At 40.8% G+C, this 23842-nt stretch overlaps 2 protein-coding genes across 2 annotated transcripts in view; one reads left to right on the forward strand and one right to left on the reverse strand.

Annotated features, from left to right (window-relative positions):
- Positions 1 to 5: 5 nt before the first annotated feature.
- Positions 6 to 15924, reverse strand: metap1 (methionyl aminopeptidase 1). The gene is made up of 11 exons (XM_078796309.1): positions 15760 to 15924; positions 13825 to 13876; positions 13627 to 13736; positions 13443 to 13503; positions 7880 to 7971; positions 7729 to 7812; positions 7506 to 7644; positions 5578 to 5709; positions 3481 to 3624; positions 3328 to 3393; positions 6 to 1076 (listed from the first exon to the last, which is right to left on the reverse strand). Exons 1-11 carry the CDS (start codon positions 15874 to 15876, stop codon positions 910 to 912), a joined length of 1164 nt encoding a protein of 387 aa, XP_078652435.1. The 5' UTR covers positions 15877 to 15924; the 3' UTR covers positions 6 to 909.
- The window catches only part of eif4eb (eukaryotic translation initiation factor 4eb), a 13254-nt gene continuing 5302 nt past the window's right edge, over positions 15891 to 23842 (forward strand). The window contains exons 1-4 of the mRNA XM_058090609.2: positions 15891 to 16031; positions 20061 to 20173; positions 22091 to 22186; positions 22272 to 22335. Coding sequence (XP_057946592.2) covers positions 16014 to 16031; positions 20061 to 20173; positions 22091 to 22186; positions 22272 to 22335 — 291 coding nt within the window. The 5' untranslated portion in view covers positions 15891 to 16013. The remainder of the gene's footprint in view (positions 16032 to 20060; positions 20174 to 22090; positions 22187 to 22271; positions 22336 to 23842) is intronic.

The raw sequence follows: 23842 nt of genomic DNA on the forward strand, positions 1-23842 counted from the left end.
ATATATATATTAATTTTTTTATTTTTTTTAGTTTAATTTAATAAATGTTATCTGTAAAAGTGTTATACTATCAGCTGTATGTTCTCATGTCCCTTTTTCAGGAGCACTTTAAACATCAGACAACATCAAATTACAAAATTGAATTTTACAGTTTTTTTTTTTGTTTTATGTTTTTTTTTTATTTTGTTTAATTATTGGTGGGTACAACCGTTCATTTCAGTGAACCGGATCATTCCGGTTCGTTCTGTAAAAAGATCAGTTCATTTCGGTCAATTGGTTTGTTAGCCTGTGATCTGTGAAAATTAGATATTTTGTCATTTTTCATGAAGAACTCAAGTTGAAGTTGCAATTAAAATGTTATTACTGTTTTTTTTTATGAATTTATATAAAAAAATGAATGAAATGTTCTATAGCCTAATATTTTGTATGGAAACTGCCACACAATGAATGACACCGTTTTGAATTATATGTTATTTCCTTCACTTCAAAGTGTCCGCTTATCAACAAAATAAATTGCAAAAATGCATATTTCTCTAAGATGTAAATAATTTGTGTACATCCTTCAAAAGGAATTGAGTATCAGGCGCCACCTGTTGACCATTAGAGGAACATTTCCTGCATGAAGTGAATCATTCACGTCGAGCCTGCGTACTTCACGTAGTTGTTTTAGAAATATTTTAATATTTACTTCAGAGAAAAAAAAACAGTTTTCCACTATTAGACCAATGCACATTTGACACATTCAAGTACTTCCATCGAATTTGAGGACTGATATTTAATTGAGACAAGAGCCACAGTGACACACACACGGTATCTTTGTCTTGACGGTGCCGTACCAGACAGACGTGCTGGATGTCACCGATGTCACCGACTGCCAAATCCAGTCCTCCTCGTGGTCCAGTAGCGGCCTTACACCTGGCTCAGAAAATGAGCCTGACCGTTGTCCTCCAGGCGGCGGGTGAGGATCTCGCAGCCCGTGTCCGTCACCAGCAGCGTGTGTTCAAACTGGGCTGAGCGCTTCCCGTCTCTGGTCACCGCCGTCCAGCCGTCGGGCCACGTGTCATCCTGCCAGCCACCTGAGACGGTGAGTGAAAAAAAAAAACGACTCTGGGTCAGACACGCTAGTTCAGCAGGGTGATGGGGGCTCACGAAAACAAACAAGGCCAACGTGTTCAGACTTTATCCACATTATATTAGCACGGTATTGAACTGCTGGAATGGATCAATGATACGTTACCGTATTTTCCGGACTATAAGTCACACTTTTTTTCATAGGTTGGCCGTTCCTGCGACTTATACTCCAGAGCGACTTATAAATGAAAAAAGTGTTTATGTTCCATAAACACTGGACACCTTTTGTGTTCATGTTTATGTTTAGTGTAGCTGAATTAGCATTGTGTTAGCATATCTTACACCTATTCAGCCTGTTCTCTATTCTTTTATTCATGTTAGAACTTGCCTTCCAAGATGACGTAATGTCTGTTTTGGTCAAGTAGTTTGGAAAATAAATTACCCGCAAAAAATGACACTTATACTCCAGTGCGACTTATGTATGTTTTTTTTCTACCTAATTATGCATTTTTGGCCGTGTGCGACTTATGTATGTTTTCTTTCTACGTAATTACGCATTTTTGGCCTTGTGCGACTTATACTCCAGTGTGACTTATGTATGTTTTTTTCTACCTAATTATGCATTTTTGGTCTTGTGCGACTTAGGTATGTTTTTTTCTACCTAATTACACATTTTTGGTCTTGTGCAACTTATATATGTTTTCTTTCTACGTAATTACGCATTTTTGGCCTTGTGCGACTTATACTCCAGTGTGACTTATGTATGTCTTTTTTTCGACCTAATTATGCATTTTTGGACTGGTGCAACTTATACTCCAGTGCCACTTATGTATGTTTTTTTTCGACCTAATTATGCATTTTTGGCCTTGTGCGACTTATGTATATTTTTTCTACCCAATTCTGCATTTTTGGCCTTGTGCGACTTATGTATATTTTTTCTACCCAATTCTGCATTTTTGGCCTTGTGCGACTTATGCTCCAGTGTGACTTATTTATGTTTTTTTCTACCTAATTATGCATTTTTAGGCTTGTGCGACTTATACTCCAGTGCGACTTATGTATGTTTTTTTTCTACCCAATTCTGCATTTTTGGCTTTATGCGACTTATACTCCAGTGCGACTTAGGTATGTTTTTTTCTACCTAATTACGCATTTTTGGCCTTGTGCGACTTATGTATGTTTTTTTCTACCCAATTCTGCATTTTTGGTTTTGTGTGACTTATACTCCAGTGCGACTTATGTATGTTTTTTTTCTACCTAATTATGCATTTTTGGCCTTGTGCGACTTATACTCCACTGCGACTTATGTATGTTTTTTCTACCTAATAATGCATTTTTGGCCCTTTGCGACTTATGTATGTTTTTTTCTACCCAATTCTGCATTTTTGGTTTTGTGTGACTTATACTCCAGTGCGACTTATGTATGTTTTTTTTCTACCTAATTATGCATTTTTGGTCTTGTGCGACTTATACTCCAGTGCGACTTATGTATGTTTTTTTCTACCTAATTACGCATTTTTGGCCTTGTGCGACTTATGTATGTTTTTTTCTACCTAATTACGCATTTTTGGCCTTGTGCGACTTATGTATGTTTTTTTCTACCCAATTCTGCATTTTTGGCCTTGTGGGACTTATACTCCAGTGCAACTTATGTATGTTTTTTTTTCCTACCTAATTATGCATTTTTGGCCTTGTGCGACTTATACTCCGGAGCGACTTATAGTCCAAAAAATACGGTAACTGTTTCCAAACTTGACCGTAATAAGTGAATGAGACGCCTGCTGCTTTAAACATAGCAATATATCAAGCCAAATTGTTAGCATCCAATTTATTTATTCTAAATGTAAAAAAAATAAGCAGCCAAAAATTAACCACTTCCACACAAATAACAGGCCAATTGTCAACCAGGAAACAGCAATCATTGATCAGTAATGACGTAAAGACAAAGTAATGATGTGAAGACAAAGCTTTGTGTCGTTATTAGTTATATGAGCCGAGCTAACGACATCCTATATAGAGTCCTACATACATATACGCAAAAGACATCATGTTTTTGACACAGGAGAATAATCCAGGATTCGGGTACAGAATTTGGAACTGAAACCGGCAAAATGCAACAAAACGCCCACCTGGGTAGCACAAGCATCTCCGCGTATAGGAGAGGGTTCAAAAGTATGAAAAGTGCATCCATGTTGGCAGGTCTGCATCTTTCACAATAAAAGTCATGTTGTAACAAACGAGAACAAGGAGACTCACCTTCGCAAATCATTGGTTCGATGGTGAACACGTGACCCGGTTTCATCACGCCGACGGCTTTGTTTTCTGGGGAGCAAATATATATATATATATATATATATATAAATGCATATGAATCATTGTGATGTACAGTTCAGGTTCTCCTCCACTCACTGGCATAATGTGGCACGTTAGGCGCAGTGTGAAAAAGCCTGTGGATGCCGTGGCCGCAGTAGCTCCGCACCACCGAGAACCCGCTGGCCTGGGCGTGCTTCTGGATGATGTTACCAAGCTCTCTGTAGCGGACGCCGGGCTTCACTGCGTGGGGGGGGGGGGGGGGGGGAGAGAACGTCAGCTACGTTAAAGATCCCAGCGTAGAAGTGGAAAAAAAAAACTGCCATTTTGTGCTTATAATCCGCATAATTTGGGCTTTGATTAGTAGAAAATGTGAGTGTGAATGGTTGTTTGTCTATATGTGCCCTGTGATTGGCTGGTGACCAGTCCGGGGTGTACCCCGCCTCTCGCCCGAAGACAGCTGGGATAGGCTCCAGCACCCCCTGCCACCCTCGTGAGGAAAAAGCGGTAGAAAATGAATGATTAGTAGAAAATGTGAGTGTGAATGGTTGTTTGTCTATTTGTGCCCTGTGATTGGCTAGCAGCTGGGATAGGCTCCAGCACCCCCTGCCACCCTCGTGAGGAAAAAGCGGTAGAAATGAATGAATGAGTAGAAAATGTGAGTGTGAATGGTTGTTTGTCTATATGTGCCCTGTGATTGCCTGGCAGCTGGGATAGGCTCCAGCACCCCCGCCACCCTTGTGAGGAAAAAGCGGTAGAAAATGAGTGAATGAATGAATGAATGATTAGTAGAAAATGTGAGTGTGAATGGTTGTTTGTCTATATGTGCCCTGTGGTTGGCTGGCAGCTGGGATAGGCTCCAGCACCCCCGCGACCCCCGTGAGGAAAAAGCGGTAGAAAATGAATGAATGATTAGTAGAAAACGTGAGTGTGAATGGTTGTTTGTCTATATGTGCCCTGTGATTGGCTGGCAGCTGGGATAGGCTCCAGCACCCCCGCGACCCCCGTGAGGAAAAAGCGGTAGAAAATGAATGATTAGTAGAAAATGTGAGTGTGAATGGTTGTTTGTCTATTTGTGCCCTGTGATTGGCTGGCAGCTGGGATAGGCTCCAGCACCCCCGCCACCCTTGTGAGGAAAAAGCGGTAGAAAATGAATGAATGAATGATTAGTAGAAAATGTGAGTGTGAATGGTTGTTTGTCTATATGTGCCCTGTGATTGGCTGGCAGCTGGGATAGGCTCCAGCACCCCCGCGACCCCCGTGAGGAAAAAGCGGTAGAAAATGAATGATTAGTAGAAAATGTGAGTGTGAATGGTTGTTTGTCTATTTGTGCCCTGTGATTGGCTGGCAGCTGGGATAGGCTCCAGCACCCCCGCCACCCTTGTGAGGAAAAAGCGGTAGAAAATGAATGAATGAATGATTAGTAGAAAATGTGAGTGTGAATGGTTGTTTGTCTATATGTGCCCTGTGATTGGCTGGCAGCTGGGATAGGCTCCAGCACCCCCGCGACCCCCGTCAGGAAAAAGCGGTAGAAAATGAATGATTAGTAGAAAACGTGAGTGTGAATGGTTGTTTGTCTATATGTGCCCTGTGATTGGCTGGCAGCTGGGATAGGCTCCAGCACCCTCTACCACCCTTGTGAGGAAAAAGCAGTAGAAAATGAATGATTAGTAGAAAATGTGAGTGTGAATGGTTGTTTGTCTATATGTGCCCTGTGATTGGCTGGCAGCTGGGATAGGCTCCAGCACCCCCGCGACCCCCGTGAGGAAAAAGCGGTAGAAAATGAATGAATGATTAGTAGAAAATGTGAGTGTGAATGGTTGTTTGTCTAAATGTGCCCTGTGATTGGCTGGCAGCTGGGATAGGCTCCAGCACCCCCGCAACACTCGTGAGGAAAAAGCGGTAGAAAATGAATGAATGAATGAACGAATGATTAGTATAAAATCCAACTTCAACTTGCTGGAGCAGGCGTTACCCAGCATGCCTTGCGGATAACCCTCAGTGCGGTGCAGTTACATTGTGTGTCCCATATACATAATGAGGGAGCGTTACGTCCATCTCCATCACTTTGCAGTTTTTCCTCATTGAGGGAAACCAGGAAGTGACCGTATACAATCGGATGAAAACTAAGGATTCATTACAGGATGATCAAAAAGGAAAAATAATACAAAGTAAAATAAAGTAAAAAGCTTTTACCGGAATCAATAGCTTGCATAAGGCATTCGTATGTAGTGTGAACCAGTTTCTTTGATCCTTCATCCACGTCTCCGACATAGAAGGTCTCATTGAGGTCGCCGTGGAATCCGTTGTGGTAGACCGTGATGTCCACTGCGTGAGACAGACGAGCATGTTTAAACGGATTGAAATGTCACAAAATCAATAAAATCGTGTAACGCGACAAAGAACAAGTAAGCCCCCCCCTTGTGATTATGAAGTGACTGTTTTCAGTTAGCGGGTCGAACCCGGTCAAGTTTTGAGATATGGACAGCAGAGAATTTGACGAGCGGAAAAACCCCCATTGTTAAAGGTTAATGACATCATTTGTCTTACGGGATCACGCCGCGTGAGGTGACTCTCGGGGGGGTCTGAGGCGGGGAGTGTCTGATGAAGGGACTAAAATTGGAAAAACTTCCTGCTGATGTCATTTTGAGACCCAAAGTTGGGCGACTTATCCGTGCAGGACTGGCATCCACACGCGGGTCTGGCAACCCAGACGGCTTATAAAGGTGGTCTTCGGTTTACGGTAATACAGAAGTGTGCCGAGTTCCACATGGCACACACCCAATGGAGGTATGATGTCATACCTTAAAAGTGTTGGCCATGTTACTTTAAAAAAGTAATTACTTATAGTTACTAGTTACTTGTCAAAAAAATGTAAAAAAACAGTAACTATTTAGCAGTAAAAGTAACTATTGCCCCCCCCCACCCAAACAAGTTTTTTTTCGGCGACATAATGTACATTTTAGGGCTGCACGGTGGTCGAGTGGTTAGCGCGCAGGCCTCACAGCAAGTTGACCCGAGTTCAATCCCACCCCCGGCCATCTCTGTGTGGAGTTTACATGTTCTCCCCATCCGGGTACTCCGGTTTCCTCCCACATTCCAAAAAAAAAAAACATGCTAGGTTAATTAGCGACTCTAAATTGTCCATAGGTATGAATGTGAGTGTGAATGGTTGTTTGTCTATGTATATGTGCCCTGGGATTGGCTGGCCACCAGTCCGTCGAATAACGGCAACATCGATTCCGCACCACAGCGAGCCACTACGCGGCAATCACATAATCTTTGGCGCCAACTGGCACCGGCCCAGTGGACTCCGAGCATCATTGCCGCAACTTGGCTCGCTCCATTACATTCCAGTGGATTCCAATAGGCGCATTGTTTGTGACATTTGGTTCCACTTGGTGGATGAAAATTTTAAACATTTTGAAATTTTCTTGCGGGCGGCACGGCGGTCTAGTGGTTAGCGCGCAGACCTCACAGCTAGGAGACTAGGGTTCAATTCCCACCCTCGGCCATCTCTGTGTGGAGTTTGCATGTTGTCCCCGTGCACGCGTGGGTTTTCTCCGGGTACTCCGGTTTCCTCCCACATTCCAAAAACATGCTAGGTTAATTAGCGACTCCAAATTGTCCATAGGTATGAATGTGAGTGTGAATGGTTGTTTGTCTATATGTGCCCTGTGATTGGCTGGCGACCAGTCCAGGGTGTACCCCGCCTCTCGCCCAAAGGCGGCTGGGATGGGCTCCAGCACCCCCACGACCCTCGTGAGGAAAAAGCGGTAGAAAATGAATGAAAGTTTCTTGCCGCAAAACTAAATTTTTGCCCCCGTTACGGGCCACCACGAGCCAGTTGGGAGGCAGTTTGAGCCAATGCGCACCTTATCGGTGACACTAGGCGCCACACCAAATTGCATTGGCGCGAATTGGCTCAGTGGACTCTTATAGAATTAGACACAATTACACAATTTTCGTCTTGTCAAATGGAACCTTGGCAACATTTCGGACACCACTGGTATACTCAACAAACAAATACGGTACGTTTCAGCTAACAGGAGTCATAGCTAGCAATCGTGCCGATGAGAAGCCGAGCTTGAAAACTGGAATTATTAATACCATATGTTGCATACCATTAAGGATATCTCCATCTTGTAGAGGTCTCCTATCCGGGATTCCATGGCAGATAACTTCATTGACAGACGTGCAGCAGGATTTGGGAAAGTTGTAATAGTTTAGAGGAGAAGGGTAGCAGTTCCTTGCTGTGCAAGCCTGAGCACACAAACGGGTATTTAACGATGGATACTGGCTAAATTTATCATGTAAAAGATCTTTTTCCCCCATGTGTGTCCATACCAGATGTACCGCGTGGTCAATTTCTTCTGTCGTAACACCCGGTTTCACCATGAGAGCCGCAATGTCAAGGACTTCCCTCGCCAGCTGCAACGGACAATCCCGGTAAATAATAAATGATGGGCTTGTCATACAAAAGAGGATTTCATGTTACCTTGCACACCACTCTCATGCTTTCGATGTCGTCGGGAGAGAGGATCTTGATTTGCGATGTTCCTTTCAGAAACTGCTCGGATTCAGACATCCCTGGGGGGGGGAAGATAACCGCAAATCATCCACATGATATTGATGGACAACGGGAACTTCCGTGTAGCGGTAAGACACTCCAGTCCAGTGACATTGTGTTTAGAAAAACTCTCAGTCACAGGTGAATATAGAAGACACTTCAGTTGTTTTTTTTTTTTTAAACAAGGAGAGAACACATGCGGTGAACGTTCTCACAGGAGCTGCTGTCGGCCACGTCACTCAGCTGACAGTCAAGGCATGGTGCGTTTGCTGTATTTATGCTTCTGGGTTTACCATTCATGATTATTTCATTGTTTTCGTGTTTAGTTTTGCCAACCATATCTTGCATTTGATGATATCATTTACAGCAGGGGTGTCAAACTCAATTTACTTGGGGGCCACTGGAGCTCGGGTCTGGGTGAGACTGGGCCGCGTCAGGAATAAAGAAAATCAATCAATCAGTAATAGATAAATAAATAAATATAATAATAATAATAAAAACTTAAGAAACCACATATAGTTGGTGGGTAGACAAATGATTTTTTTTCAGATTAAAATGAACAAAGCATTATTAGAGCCCTGTAGACATGACAAAACACGACTATAGTCACATTTATACTCTTTTTATTTACAACATATTGCGCAACTGCAGGGTCTTGAGACACATGCTAACTCGCAAACTAGAGAGCTAGCGACCTAAACGGTTGCCTTCAAGTTATTTCCTTTAAACTCAAATAGCCAAAAACTTACCACTTCCACACGGATAGGGAGGAGAACTATTAACAGTTATTTAACCTATAACATTAATCAAACTCAATATTTTTTTCTGGGTACATGATACCATACAGCATCCACTTGCGCGGGCCGCACTAACATTAAACTTTCATATCAAAGTCGGGGGGCCTCAAAGTAGTGTCCTGCGGGCCACATGTGGCCCACGGCCCGCGTGTTTGAGACCCCTGATTTACGGTGATTTGTAGTGGTGAGCCAAACCGTTCATTTCAGTAAAAAAGATCCGTTCATTTCGATCAATTAGTCGTTAGCCTGTGATCGCCTCCTGTGCATAGAACCGGTCAGCCGTGTCGAGTAAGTCAACAACACGTGATGACTAGTGGTGTGTCGGTCATGAACGAACGGGTCAAAGGAACTAGTTCTTTTCTTGTGAACGGAATGAACGAGGTCTGGCGACTCCAAATTGTCCATAGGTATGAATGTGAGTGTGAATGGTTGTTTGTCTATATGTGCCCTGTGATTGGCTGGCCACCAGTCCAGGGTGTACCCCGCCTCTTGCCCGAAGACAGCTGGGATAGGCTCCAGCATCCCCGCGAGGACCACCCTTGTGAGGATAAGCGGTAGAAAACGAACAAATGAATGAATTTATGGTGATTTAGGCAAAATTGTGGGCAAAACCGTTCATTTTAGTGAACCGGATCATTCCGGTTCATTCTGTAAAAAGATCCGTTCAATCTGTTTGGTCAATTGATCGTTAGCCTGTGAGCTCCCCCTGTGCATAGACCCAGTCAGCCGTGTCGAGTAAGTCCGTTCACTCATGTTCATGTTCGTTCCGACTCAACAGCGCAACAACACGTGATGACTAGTGGCGTGTCGGTCATGAACGAACGGGTCAAAGGAACTAGTTCTTTTTTGTGAACGGAATGAACAAGGTCACCGACAATGTCGGTCAATCTCTCGGTCTCGGTCTTTCAGTCAGCTTACCTCACCCACCCACAAAGCGAGGCGCGACGATAGGATAAGACAGGCAATACTCGTCCAAGACTGAAAGACCGAGAGATTGACCAGGTCTTTCTGACTGGAAATCTCTCGGTCTTGGTCTTTCAGTCAGCTAACCCCACGCACCCACCCACAGAGCGAGGCGTGACGATAGGATGAGACAGGCAAGCACGTAGATAGTCCCGCCCTGCAAAAAGGAACGGTGAACTGACTCCCCAACCAATCAAAAAAAACAACATTTGCAACCGAACGAACTGAACGGGTATTTTAGGGGCCTTACGATAGGATAAGATAGTCCCGCCCTGCAAAAGAAACGCTGAACTGACTCCCCAGTCAATCAAAAAAACTATTTACAACTGAACGGACTGAACGGGTATTTTAGGGGCGGTGACCTTGTTCATTCCGTTTACAAAAAAAACTAGTTCTTTTGACCCGTTCGTTCATGACCGACACCCCACTAGTGATTTGGCGGTGAGGAGTCAGTCTACTTGGACCAATCTCTGTGTTCCTGGGTTGACCAGAGTGGGTTCACACTTACCAAAACCAACCATACTAAAGCAGAACAAACTGACTGCAGCTCGTTTTAAGCGGACCAAGTGTGAATGCACCCAAAGAAGAACGGTTTAAAAACCAAACCTCAGCACATTTATGAGAGCATTTTGGTGATTCAACAGGCAAACCTTGTTGACGGTGGTACACCAGCGTCTTGTTTGGTCAACGCGCCGGAACCTGCTAATCACTGATCTATAATTTATGAAGTCAACAAGGTGATTGCTGGGTGAACGTCAACAGTTGCTTGGCAACAGTGATTTTGTACAAGTCACATCCAGCCTCTTTTTGACCCCCGAGTGTCCACACTGAGTGTGCAATAATCAATTAAACCTGATTTACGTTCGGAGGGCAGCTCCAGCCAAGTATGCTTGATATTTTTTTAAGCATAATTTCAATTGTAAAAGCAACACACATTTATTAGTAGTACACGACACAATTTGACTTCAGTTCAATATCGGTGTCATCGTAAGACGCACCGGGTTGAAGATGCGGTGCACCGTTCCTAAAAAAAAGCTTCACATGAGAATGAAAAGACGTAACCATGGCTACCTACCAGAGTAAAGATCTATGACGGCAGATGACAGGGATGCAGAGGTTGCCGTGGTAACACATTGAACAACTTGCCCAGGGAATAATAAGACTGCTTACATGCATGGGTAAGACAAGCAATGACGGTTGTTGAGGAAATGAACAGCCTAAATAATTCAACTTAGCTTTATTATATTTATTTTATTTTTTATATTTTTTATTTTTTATATTTTATTTATATTTTTTATTTTAGTATTTTATTTATATTTATTTTTATTTTATTATATTTATAAATATTATTATATTTATAAATATGATATTTATATAATATATAAATATATATATACATATATATATATATATATATATATATATATAAATATATATATAAATATATATAAATATATATATAATTAGCTAAAAGCTGTATAGGCCAAAAGTCATATTTAAAAATATTTTGTCTGAATGGCAATGTATGATGCATCGTATACACGGATATTTTCCACAAAGTTGGAAAGTCCATACAACATGAACATAAGGCTGTCAAATCATTTTTTTTAAAAATCATAAATCACGGTTAATTAATTAATCATGTTAATCACCATGATAATCTGCTTTAATTCAAACATTAATCCAAGGTTATGTTGGAGTATAGTATTTTCTCTTTGACAGTTCAACGTGTGGCTGCACGGCGGTCGAGTGGTTAGCGCGCAGACCTCACAGCTAGGAGACCGGAGTTCAATTCCACCCTCGGCCATCTCTGTGTGGAGGTTGCATGTTCTCCGGGTACTCCGGTTTCCTCCCACATTCCAAAAACTAAAAATGCTAGGTTAATTGGCGACTAGGTTAATAGGCTCCAGCAACCCCCGGCCCCGCGACCCTCGTGAGGATAAGCGTTAGAAAATGAATGAATGAAGGAAAAATCTCATGTTTTGATCTTGCGAGATCAAAAGCAGTTTCCCCACGGGGCTGTAGGATCTGAGTGGCGGTGGATTGCGAGGGAAGTGAGGACGAGATTACGGCATTGTATGATTTGCATAATTGTCTATGGAATTTTTGACCACACTAGAACCTGCTGCTTGTTGAGAAGAATGATACATGCTTTCATGTTACAGTCTCCAAAAGGGTCCAGTAAGATCCGAGAAGGTCACGAGATTTGCGTGAGTCACTTTTTTTTTGAAACAGACAACTTAGAGTGTAAAAGTCCCTAAATATAGAAACAAAGACGCTAAGTCGGCACCACTGAGCCCACCTGCTACGTCTTTGCCGTCAACGCCATCTGTTCTACGGGGTTTGAATGAGCATGGGTCAACATGTAGCGCCAAATATGTGGCGGTCCAAATGTATTTGTAGCAGGCCGCCACATATACACAATTAACAAGTGATGCAACACTACATTTTTTTTTATGTACACAAAGGCAACCGTTACTAAGAACTTCATCGGGCGTCATTTGTGACATGATAAGAGCACAATAAGCTCCTGCTAAATTAAACCAGGCTGCACGGTGCACGAGTGGTTAGCATGGAGGCCACAGAGCTAGGAAACCCGAGTTTGATTTGTACTTGATTTCTCCGGGTACTCCGTTTTTCTCCCACATTCCAAAAAAAACATGCTAGGTTAATTAGCGACTCCAAATTGTCCATAGGTATGAATGTGAGTGTGAATGGTTGTTTGTCTATATGTGCCCTGTGATTGGCTGGCCACCAGTCCAGGGTGTACCCCGCCTCTCGCCCAAAGAAGACAGCTGGTGACGACCCTCGTGAGGATAAGCGGTAAAAAACGAATGAACATTATTCCAACAGTAAAATATGGTGGTGGTAGTGTGATGGTCTGGGACTGTTTTGCTGCATCAGGACCTGGAAGACTCACTGTGATAAATGGAACCATGAATTATTGTTAATATGCAAATATGGGCTGCACGGCGGACGAGTGGTTAGCTCGCAAGCCTTACAGCTAGGAGACCCGAGTTCAATCCCGCTCTCGGCCATCTCTTTGTGGAGTTTGCATGTTCTCCCTGTGCATGTGTGGGTTTTCTCCGGGTACTCCGGTTTCCTCCCACATTCCAAAAAACATGCTAGGTTAATTAGCGACTCCAAATTGTCCATCGGTATGAATGTGAGTGTGAATGGTTGTTTGTCTATATGTGCCCTCTCGCCCGAAGACAGCTGGGATAAACTCCAGCAACCCCCGCGACCCTCGTGAGGATAAGCGATACAAAATGAATGAATGAATATTTACAACCGGGCTCAATGATTAGTGTGCAGGCCTCGCAGCTAGGAGACCCGAGTTCAATTCCACCCTCAGCCATCTCTGTGTGGAGTTTGCATGTTCTCCCCATGCATGCGTGGGTTTTCTAGGGGTACTCCGGTTTCCTCCCACATTCCAAAAACATGCTAGGTTAATTCCCGACTCCAAATTGTCCATAGGTATGAATGTGAGTGTGAATGGTTGTTTGTCTATATGTGCCCTGTGATTGGTTGGCCACCAGCCCGGGGGGGGGGAACCCTGCCTCTCGCCCGAAGACAGCTGGGATAGGCTCCAGCAACACTCGTGAGGATAAACAGTAGAAAATGAATGAATGAATAATTCTCTAATGCCTTTAAAACAGGTGAAGTCACAACATTGGTTTCAGTTGCTCAACATCCTAAAAGATATTTCCTTTGAACGGAAGCTTCGTTACCTCTGGGATGATCTGCATAGTCGGGTCTTTGGATGTCACTGGGTACAGGCCGCAAAGGTGTCTACATGAGGGGCCAAGGAGAAAACATGTCAGACTACATAACGACATTCAGTGTTTAGCATAATCATTTTTCTTTAGTTTGTCGTTGCTTCTTTCTCAGACATTTTGATATAAGGAAACGTACAAGTGGGTAGTGAGGACGAAGTTTTCCCGTGTAACGGTAGCCGGGCCATGGGTCGGTGCTGATGTCTTTCTCCACACAGTTCTTAGTTGCATTTTGGTTCTTGTCGTCCTCTGATGAAAAAAAAAACAAATGCAAGTATATTCGGAAAAGTCCGTTAATTAAGAAATTGCATTACAAACAGCAACAACTCATACTTACTTGCTTTTTTGTGCAGCAACTTGTGAGACACCCAGCTGCCTTTGAAACATTCCTAGAGAGAGAAAAAGAGATTTTTTTTTTTATGTGCAATAGCTATTAGTCAATATGAACTCGGTATCAGTCATTTGGCTCAAAAAAATATTTTGCAATAAGTAGGGGACCAGAGTAAAAGTCCTTTATGTATTTTTGTGCATGTTTAAGTGTTCAGTAAACAGTAAGATTTCAGTAAATGTGTTTTCATTAAAGGAAAATTTGCCCATCATTCACAATAACAAACAATGTATCATCAAAAATACACGATCCCAGTATGTACATCAAATGGGGATAATTATCGGTACTAATTATTATCTTCCTGATATCAGCATAAAAATGTGATATATATAATCGGCATTAGGTTTTTTCCCCCCTGATTATGAAAACCAATATATAAATAAAAACACATGCAGTATGTGTTCATTCAGTATGTGCAGGTAGACCTGTCACAATAATCAATAAACTAATTTACCGCCATAATAAATAAATAAATAAAAAAATGATCATTTTGCCGGCTTCGATGTATTGACATATGCATTTGTGTTTGATTGTGAGGAACACCGACCACCCGGCGTGGGACCAAACAAATTCCACGTTCCTTTGCAATTCACGATTCTTGTGTTTACATGACTTAATATTCCGAATGATACAGGCATCAGGGTGCGGTGTCTTGTTTTTGGAATAATCACAATATTCCAATTAATACAGGAATCCTGCGTACAAGGGTTAAATTGACTAATCAAATACTTATTTCCCCCAATGTATACGTATGTATAGTATATATTTATTTTTTACGATTTCATTTTTTATCTCAAGTACTCCCTGAGGTGCCTTCAAGTACCGTCAGGGGTACTAGTGGACCCATTTGCATACAGGAATCCTGCGTACACGTAAATGTAGTGTTTGTAAGGGGTTAAATTGACTAATCAAATACTAATTTCCCCCAATGTATACGTATGTATAGTATATATTTATTTTTATGATTTCATTTTTTAATCTCAAGTACTCCGAGGTGCCTTCAAGTACCGTCAGGGGTACTAGTGGACCATTTGCATACAGGAATCCTGCGTACACGTAAATGTAGTGTTTGTAACGAGTTAAATTTACTTATCAAATACTTATTATCCCCCAATGTATACGTATGTATAGTATATATTTATTTTTATCATTTCTTTTTTTAATCTCAAGTACTCCGAGGTGCCTTCAAGTACCGTCGGGGGTACTAGTGGACCCATTTGCATACAGGAATCCTGCGTACAAGTAAATGTAGTGTTTGTAAGGGGTTAAATTTACTTATCAAATACTTATTATCCCCCAATGTATACGTATGTATAGTATATATTTATTTTTATGATTTTATTTTTTATCTCAAGTACTCCCTGAGGTGCCTTCAAGTACCGTCAGGTAAAAGTGGACCCACTTGAGAACCACTGGTTTAGAAAAGTGAACGGTTTTAAGAAAGAATGAATGATCTACCACGCTTCTCCGCTACTTTTAACTTAGCTAGCTGTTCATTTCATTTCCATAAAAACAAAAAATTAAAATGTAAACCACTCTTTGTTGTGTAATCTGCACACACAAAACCTGCTCGCTCCATTCATTTTTCTGCCGTTTCTAGCAGTGAACCGTAATAAATTCACTCACTTTAGCCGAGCAGTTGTGTACATGGTTAGCCTCGCTAAGCATCGGTTTAAATATTCCTCACCTTAAATAGTAATCTACAGAACACATCAGGTGGATATAATGAAACTTTTGACAACAAAGTTGTAAAAATCTAAAGCAACTACACGTCAACCTAGCTTGACAGCTACATATCAGCAACGTGATGAGAAACAGGGCCCCGGTGCTAAGGCAAGTACGGGGGGGTTTTCAACACTGCGAGACCGGAGAAAAAAGCTCTACCTGTGAACAGAAATAGGACCCTTGAATCCCAAGCTTGATACATGTGGGACACTGAAGTTTGGCGTCCTTGTTGCAGCCTTCCGTCTCACACTCCCTTCTCTCCTCTGTGCTCGCCATGCCTTCGTCTGCAGGAGGGGTGGAGTCCCGGAGAAACAGCACAACCACGGGCGACACACTGCGCATGTCCGCAGCGACAGGTCACGTTGCTCTGTGCTGGCCAATCAAATGACACTTTCCTAACTCAGATTTGTAAGATGGCGACTGCCGAACCGGTGAGCACTTTCTCTTCAGAAAAAAAAAAAACTTCAAACATTTAAAAGGTTCTGCTTTAACACCTACTATTCAATTTGCTCGTCTTAGCAGTAAACATGAAGTGTAAACAGATTGTTATTCCACTATATGCTTTGTGTTTGCTTTGCTGCGATCAAAGCGTAGCTTCAAAGCTTTTTATGGAGATCTCCCAACTTTTAAGATGACGTTGAGATTCGGTGTCCACTTTTGTCAAAAACCACTCAGCCACTTCTGGAGATTTGGACTGTGATAAACCATTATTCCGTACCCGTTTGGGACATGGGACATTTAAAAACCAGTGTGTCAAAAACACATTTTAGGAACTTTTGTGTTTAAAGGAAAATTGTGAACTATCTAAGTCCAGGCTAGGATTTAACGGTTTTAGGTCCTCACCTGTTTCCCGTTATATTTAACCTATATAAAACTCTTACTTTTGTTGGTGGGACGTGTGACTATAGTTATTTTTTTTAATTTTTGACATATGCTATGTCAGACATAAAATTAAGGCTGGGAACTAAAATCGATAATTTTTTAAAATTAAAGCTGGGAACTAAAATCGATTTTTTTTAAGTGTAAAAACCCGTATAACTTAGAAAGCAAATATAAAATGTATACTTCAAAAACTCAAAGTTAAATGTAGTGAAATACCTAAAAGCCAGGCAAGGCCTCAGGCAGTTACAATTTACACAAGTGTGTCCCATTCCCAGATAGGATCTGTGGGAGTTGGCCACTTGATGGCAGTGTTTGCTTACCCCACCCAATATTTTTTGTGATGAGAACATAGTGTTTTTTAAACACTATTAGAGCCCACTCGACATAAAATGAAACCCTTATAATCACCTTTTCACGCCAATGGAGTAGACACAATCAGAGAAATAAGACCTAATATGGACTCTAACATTTTTTGGGGGGAAATTAACATTACTGACACCTAGTGACTAGTGTAGAATACTACATATTGCATTTTTCAATGCATTTTCTATGTCTTATATGTGTATTTTAGCTTATTTAGTCATTTTTATGATTAAAAAACACTTAAGTCAAAAACATGTAAAGTAGTCTTAAACCTGCATATATTTTGACTAATAATAGTAATTAATTAATCCAGTTAATGCTTTAATGGAGTTGTTCAAGGTATAGGTCACATTAATTGTAGGAAACCTTTTGAAATGATTTATTTTGGTCTCATTTTCGTAGAATTAAAACCTGGCATTCATACAGATTCGTTCCAAGATGGCGGGGTAAACAAACAGGATGTTATTTTGGATGCTCAGCAAGTTGGTGAACGCAAGCCGAGGCCAAATTTTCGCCAAAATTTTGGATGTTAACTGAAAAACACACTAACCAAGATGGATGTTAACCGAGGTACCACTGACACCTCTTCTAGCCACTGTAATTGTGTGGTCTGGGTTTAAGAAGACCGTATTTGTCTATTATGACTTGGATAAAGATCAGAGCACTTTATGACAAATTTATACAGAAATCCAGTCAATTCCAAAGGGTTTACATACTTTTTTTTTTTCGGCAATTTCATGTTAGAAGGTTCCACTCAACCCAAAACAATTTTTTTCCCATAGAAAATTATGTAAATTATGTTTTAAAGCATTTTATAGACAGTAAATCTAATATAAACAAACCCAGTTGCTCTGATTTTGTCTCCGGTGTGTGATCTAAGATGGCGGCGTAAAGGATGTTATTTTGGATGCTCAACAAGTTGGTGAACGCAAGCCGAGGCCAAATTTTAGCCCAAATTTTGGATGTTAACTGAAAAACACACTAACCAAGACGGATGTTAACCGAGGTACCACTGACACCTCTTCTAGCCACTGTAACTGTGTGGTCTGAGTTTAAGAACACCGTATTTGTCTATTATGACTTGGATAAAGATCAGAACAATCCAGCCAATTCCAAAGGGTTCACATACTAGCAATTCCATGTTAGAAGGTTCGACTTAACCCAAAACAGATTTTTTTCCCATAGAAAATTATGTAAATAATTTTGTAAAGCATTTTATAGACAGTAAATCTGAACAGGATGTTCATGTAAACAAACAGAATGCTATTTTGGATGCTCAGCAAGTTGGTGAACGCAAGCCGAGGCCAAATTTTAGCCCAAATTTTGGATGTTAACTGAAAAACACACTAACCAAGACGGATGTTAACGGAGGTACGACTGACACCTCTTCTAGCCACTGTAACAGTGTGGTCTGAGTTTAAGAACACCGTATTTGTCTATTATGACTTGGATAAAGATCAGAACAATCCAGCCAATTCCAAAGGGTTCACATACTAGCAATTCCATGTTAGAAGGTTCGACTTAACCCAAAACAGATTTTTTTCCCATAGAAAATTATGTAAATAATTTTGTAAAGCATTTTATAGACAGTAAATCTGAACAGGATGTTCATGTAAACAAACAGGATGCTATTTTGGATGCTCAGCAAGTTGGTGAACGCAAGCCGAGGCCAAATTTTAGCCCAAATTTTGGATGTTAACTGAAAAACACACTAACCAAGACGGATGTTAACCGAGGTACCACTGACACCTCTTCTAGCCACTGTAACTGTGTGGTCTGAGTTTAAGAACACCGTATTTGTCTATTATGACTTGGATAAAGGTCAGAACAATCCAGCCATTTCCAAAGGGTTCACATACTAGCAATTCCATGTTAGAAGGTTCGACTCAACCCAAAACAGATTTTTTTCCCATAGAAAATTATGTACATAATTTTGTAAAGCATTTTATAGACAGTAAATCTGAACAGGATGTTCATGTAAACAAACAGGATGCTATTTTGGATGCTCAGCAAGTTGGTGAACGCCAGCCGAGGCCAAATTTTAGCCCAAATTTTGGATGTTAACTGAAAAACACACTAACCAAGACGGATGTTAACCGAGGTACCACTGACACCTCTTCTAGCCACTGTAATTGTGTGGTCTGAGTTTAAGAACACCGTATTTGTCTATTATGACTTGGATAAAGGTCAGAACAATCCAGCCAATTCCAAAGGGTTCACATACTAGCAATTCCATGTTAGAAGGTTCGACTTAACCCAAAACAGATTTTTTTCCCATAGAAAATTATGTAAATAATTTTGTAAAGCATTTTATAGACAGTAAATCTGAACAGGATGTTCATGTAAACAAACAGGATGCTATTTTGGATGCTCAGCAAGTTGGTGAACGCAAGCCGAGGCCAAATTTTAGCCCAAATTTTGGATGTTAACTGAAAAACACACTAACCAAGACGGATGTTAACCGAGGTACCACTGACACCTCTTCTAGCCACTGTAATTGTGTGGTCTGAGTTTAAGAACACCGTATTTGTCTATTATGACTTGGATAAAGGTCAGAACAATCCAGCCAATTCCAAAGGGTTCACATACTTGCAATTCCATGTTAGAAGGTTCAACTCAACCCAAAACAGATTTTTTTCCCATAGAAAATTATGTAAATAATTTTGTAAAGCATTTTATAGACAGTAAATCTGAACAGGATGTTCATGTAAACAAACAGGATGCTATTTTGGATGCTCAGCAAGTTGATGAACGCAAGCCGAGGCCAAATTTTAGCCCAAATTTTGGATGTTAACTGAAAAACACACTAACCAAGACGGATGTTAACCGAGGTACCACTGACACCTCTTCTAGCCACTGTAATTGTGTGGTCTGAGTTTAAGAACACCGTATTTGTCTATTATGACTTGGATAAAGGTCAGAACAATCCAGCCAATTCCAAAGGGTTCACATACTAGCAATTCCATGTTAGCAGGTTCAACTCAACCCAAAACAGATTTTTTTTCCCAAGTCGAGGCCAAATTTTAGCCAAAATTTTGGATGTTAACTGAAAAACACACTAACCAAGACGGATGTTAACCGAGGTACCACTGTACGCAGTCTTGAATGCACCCAACAAAAGTGATGAATATTAATTCTGGTTATTTTTACTGCCCCAAGATTATCTAATCGATTCGATCAGGCTAATGATATCCCGTTTTTCCTTTTAACTTTAGGAAACCGACCCAAGTCCATCCTTGGCAGATGAGGATGGAGCTGAAGAGGCAAAGGAGGCTGGCCAGGAAGTTGTGAACCCGGAATCCTACATCAAACTCCCTCTGCAAAACAGGTGCTCTGCAGTTGAACAGTGTGTCTGTCACAAACTTTCAATTAAATTAAATTCAACTTTCTAGTACGCGTCTTTGCCGTCGGATTGTTCAGTCCTGCCGCCTAGCCAGTTGACACCAGGGAGCTACTACACTATGTATTTATTGCATTGAAAAAAAAATGTAACCAAATTCATTATTCATCTGGATTTTTATAAGGGCAAATGGTCAACAACATACACGGAGTCTGACATTTAAATTATTCAGCGTAGTGTAGCAGATCATTATCACTCATATAATGTCACAAGCTCCCCTCTGAAAGCAGCGCGATGGTTTCTCAGCCATGATCAATGTCACTGAAGAAATAAACCGTTTTCTGTTTTTGCTATCACTTTGACTTCCTGTCACTTCCTTCAAACTGGAAGCGACTCCACAAAGTTCAAATTAAGGCACGTCATTTCATTAATGCGATGGCTCCTCTGCACACAATGCATAGAGCAGACTTGTATTGGTACTCGTCTTATATGTTTGTTAGGTAAACCTTTTGAGTGTTAAGTTGCTGTGTGATGATTTTAGTGAGTGTTAAGTTGCTGTGTGATGATTTTAGTGATTGTTGAGTTGCTGTGTGATGATTTTAGTGAGTGTTGAGTTGCTGTGTGATGATTTTAGTGAGTGTTGAGTTGCTGTGTGATGATTTTAGTGAGTGTTGAGTTGCTGTGTGATGATTTTAGTGAGTGTTGAGTTGCTGTGTGATGATTTTAGTGAGTGTTGAGTTGCTGTGTGATGATTTTAGTGAGTGTTAAGTTGCCGTGTGATGATTTTAGTGAGTGTTAAGTTGCCGTGCGATGATTTTAGTGAGTGTTAAGTTGCCGTGCGATGATTTTAGTGAGTGTTAAGTTGCCGTGTGATGATTTTAGTGAGTGTTAAGTTGCCGTGTGATGATTTTAGTGGGTGTGAAGTTGCCGTGTGATGATTTTAGTGGGTGTGAAGTTGCCGTGTGATGATTTTAGTGGGTGTGAAGTTGCCGTGTGATGATTTTAGTGAGTGTTAAGTTGATGTGTGAGGATTTTAGTGAGTGTTGAGTTGCTGTGTGATGATTTTAGTGAGTGTTGAGTTGCCGTGTGATGATTTTAGTGAGTGTTGAGTTGCCGTGTGATGATTTTAGTGAGTGTTAAGTTGCCGTGTGATGATTTTAGTGAGTGTTAAGTTGCCGTGTGATGATTTTAGTGAGTGTTAAGTTGCCGTGTGATGATTTTAGTGAGTGTTAAGTTGCCGTGTGATGATTTTAGTGAGTGTTAAGTTGCCGTGTGATGATTTTAGTGGCTGTGAAGTTGCCGTGTGATGATTTTAGTGGCTGTGAAGTTGCTGTGTGATGATTATAGTAAGTGTTGAGTTGCTGTATGATGATTTTAGTGAGTGTTAAGTTGCTGTGTGATGATTTTAGTGTCAGACTGTTACATTGAGTAGTCACCTAACGGGTTCCGATGGGTTGAATTGTGCAAGCCACGATATATCTTTTTATGACATGGACATGGACATGCGCAGCTTATGTACATGTCCGTTTTTCTCTCTAAATGTAGTGAGTGGGGCTTAAACATGTGTGCGTCTTATACACCCACAATTACGGTAGTGATCCAGTCAAGACGGATGAAATGTCACAGTGACTTAAACAGTCATATTGTCTTCGTTAGCGCTTAGGTCGATATGCCATGTACTAATTGGCATGTAATTGGCATCCATCCATCCATTTTCGATGCTGCTTATCCTCATTAGAGTCACCCTAACCACAGCTATCGGCACCATCCAGGTGCATTCACACCTCCCATCAGACGCTATGGAGCTTCATGCCTCTCGTTTACTTTTACGCACCTCCTTTTTAATTAGCGGCTTCTTACAGTTATGCAAATGTGCTTTTTTTTCTCCTCTTCTCACCCCAACAGATGGTCTCTGTGGTTCTACAAGAACGACAAGAACAAAACATGGCAAGCCAACCTGCGACTCATTTCAAAATTTGACACAGTTGAAGACTTCTGGGCGTAAGTCGTAGTCAACGTCAAAATCCGATGTCATGAGATTGTAATATACCAGTGCTGACTCAAATCATCTACTTTTCACCTGCAGTCTCTACAACCACATCCAGTTGGCAAGCAATCTCATGACAGGCTGTGATTACTCCCTTTTTAAGGTTTGTGTCATCAGTTCATACAATAATTTTCACCATCTCGTCATTTTTATGCATATTTTCAAACTCCATCTTCATTGGATTTAAGTCTATGTGGTGATGTGTATGGTATTTGTATAATGAGTGGGAGATGCGGCCTAAAGATCATCATTCCACATCAAAGTGTGCATAATTATAGGCAGCTCCTTTTTCTCAGCTCAATCTAGGCCCGAAAATACAATAACTGCCAAAGATTTAGGAGGAATCAAGATGCAGCCAGCGTCTCATTTGCATAATTGGCCATGATGCTGAACTCAGTATTAGTGTGTGGACTGAAGTTATTGACTTAACAGGTGTTGGTTTCATTTTGTGCAGCAGCAGATTGGTGTGCATGCCTTATGACACACGCCAGCCATTTAAAATAAACGGAGTACTTGGATGGATGACGAAGGAAATTAAAAAAATATTCACATTTCAGACGCTGAAATCAGGATATTTACATTTTAAAATGATTAATCAAACACCATATTTGTGGATTAATGAGGTAATTGATTATCAGTTAATTGTTGCAGTTCAGAAGCAAAGTAACAGTGCCATCTACTGTTCGGAGTTGCAATGACAATGACATGATTGTCCTTGAAACTAAATAAAACTAAAATCATGCTGTTTGCTAACAGCAGAAAGGACACGTACCAGCAAATACAAATAGACGTTGTGGACATTGAAAGGGTGAAGGAAAATACATTTCTAGGGATCACAATAGATGAAAATATGAGCTGTAAACCTCATTTTACAAATATACAACATAAGGTGGCCAGAAATATTTCAATATTGAACAAAGCAAAATTGGTTCTCAATCAGAAATCACTCCACACTCTTTATTGCTCTCTGGTTCTACCATATCTTACTTGTTGTGTGGAAATATGGGCTAATAAGTATAAAAGCAATCTTCACTCGCTAAATGTACTGCAAAAAAGGCCAGTAAGGATAATTCATAATGCCGCCTACAGAGAACATACTAACTCCTTATTTCTAAAATCACAAATACTTCAACTTGCTGATATAGTTCATCTTCAAACAGCTAAAATAATGCATAAAGCTAAAAATAACCAATGAGCTAAAAATGTCATCCAATACTTCTCTACAAGAGAGGAGAAATATGATCTCAGGGAAGAAGTACATTTGAAACACTTCTATGCTAGGACTACGTTATGCTAGCCATAGCATTTCAGTATGTGGAATCAAACGATGGAATGGATTGAGTAAGGACCTCAAACAATGTACAACGATGAGCCAATTCAAGAAACAATACAAGCAGTTGATGTTTGCTAAATACAAGGATGAAGAGTCTTGAACCAGTCATGATGTGCTATATATATATATATATATATATATATATATATATATACGTATATATATCACTATATTGACACTTACTATGGTACCCATTATGGCATTGGATGCTCATATCACCGAGTACTTTGGTACGTGACAAAAAAATTAAATTAAATTAAATTAAATTAAATTAAAT

The sequence above is a fragment of the Doryrhamphus excisus genome, linkage group LG14 (assembly GCF_037039965.1).
Source record: "Doryrhamphus excisus strain RoL-2023G ecotype Guam linkage group LG14, RoL_Dexc_Guam_v1.1, whole genome shotgun sequence".
NCBI lineage: Eukaryota > Metazoa > Chordata > Actinopteri > Syngnathiformes > Syngnathidae > Doryrhamphus > Doryrhamphus excisus.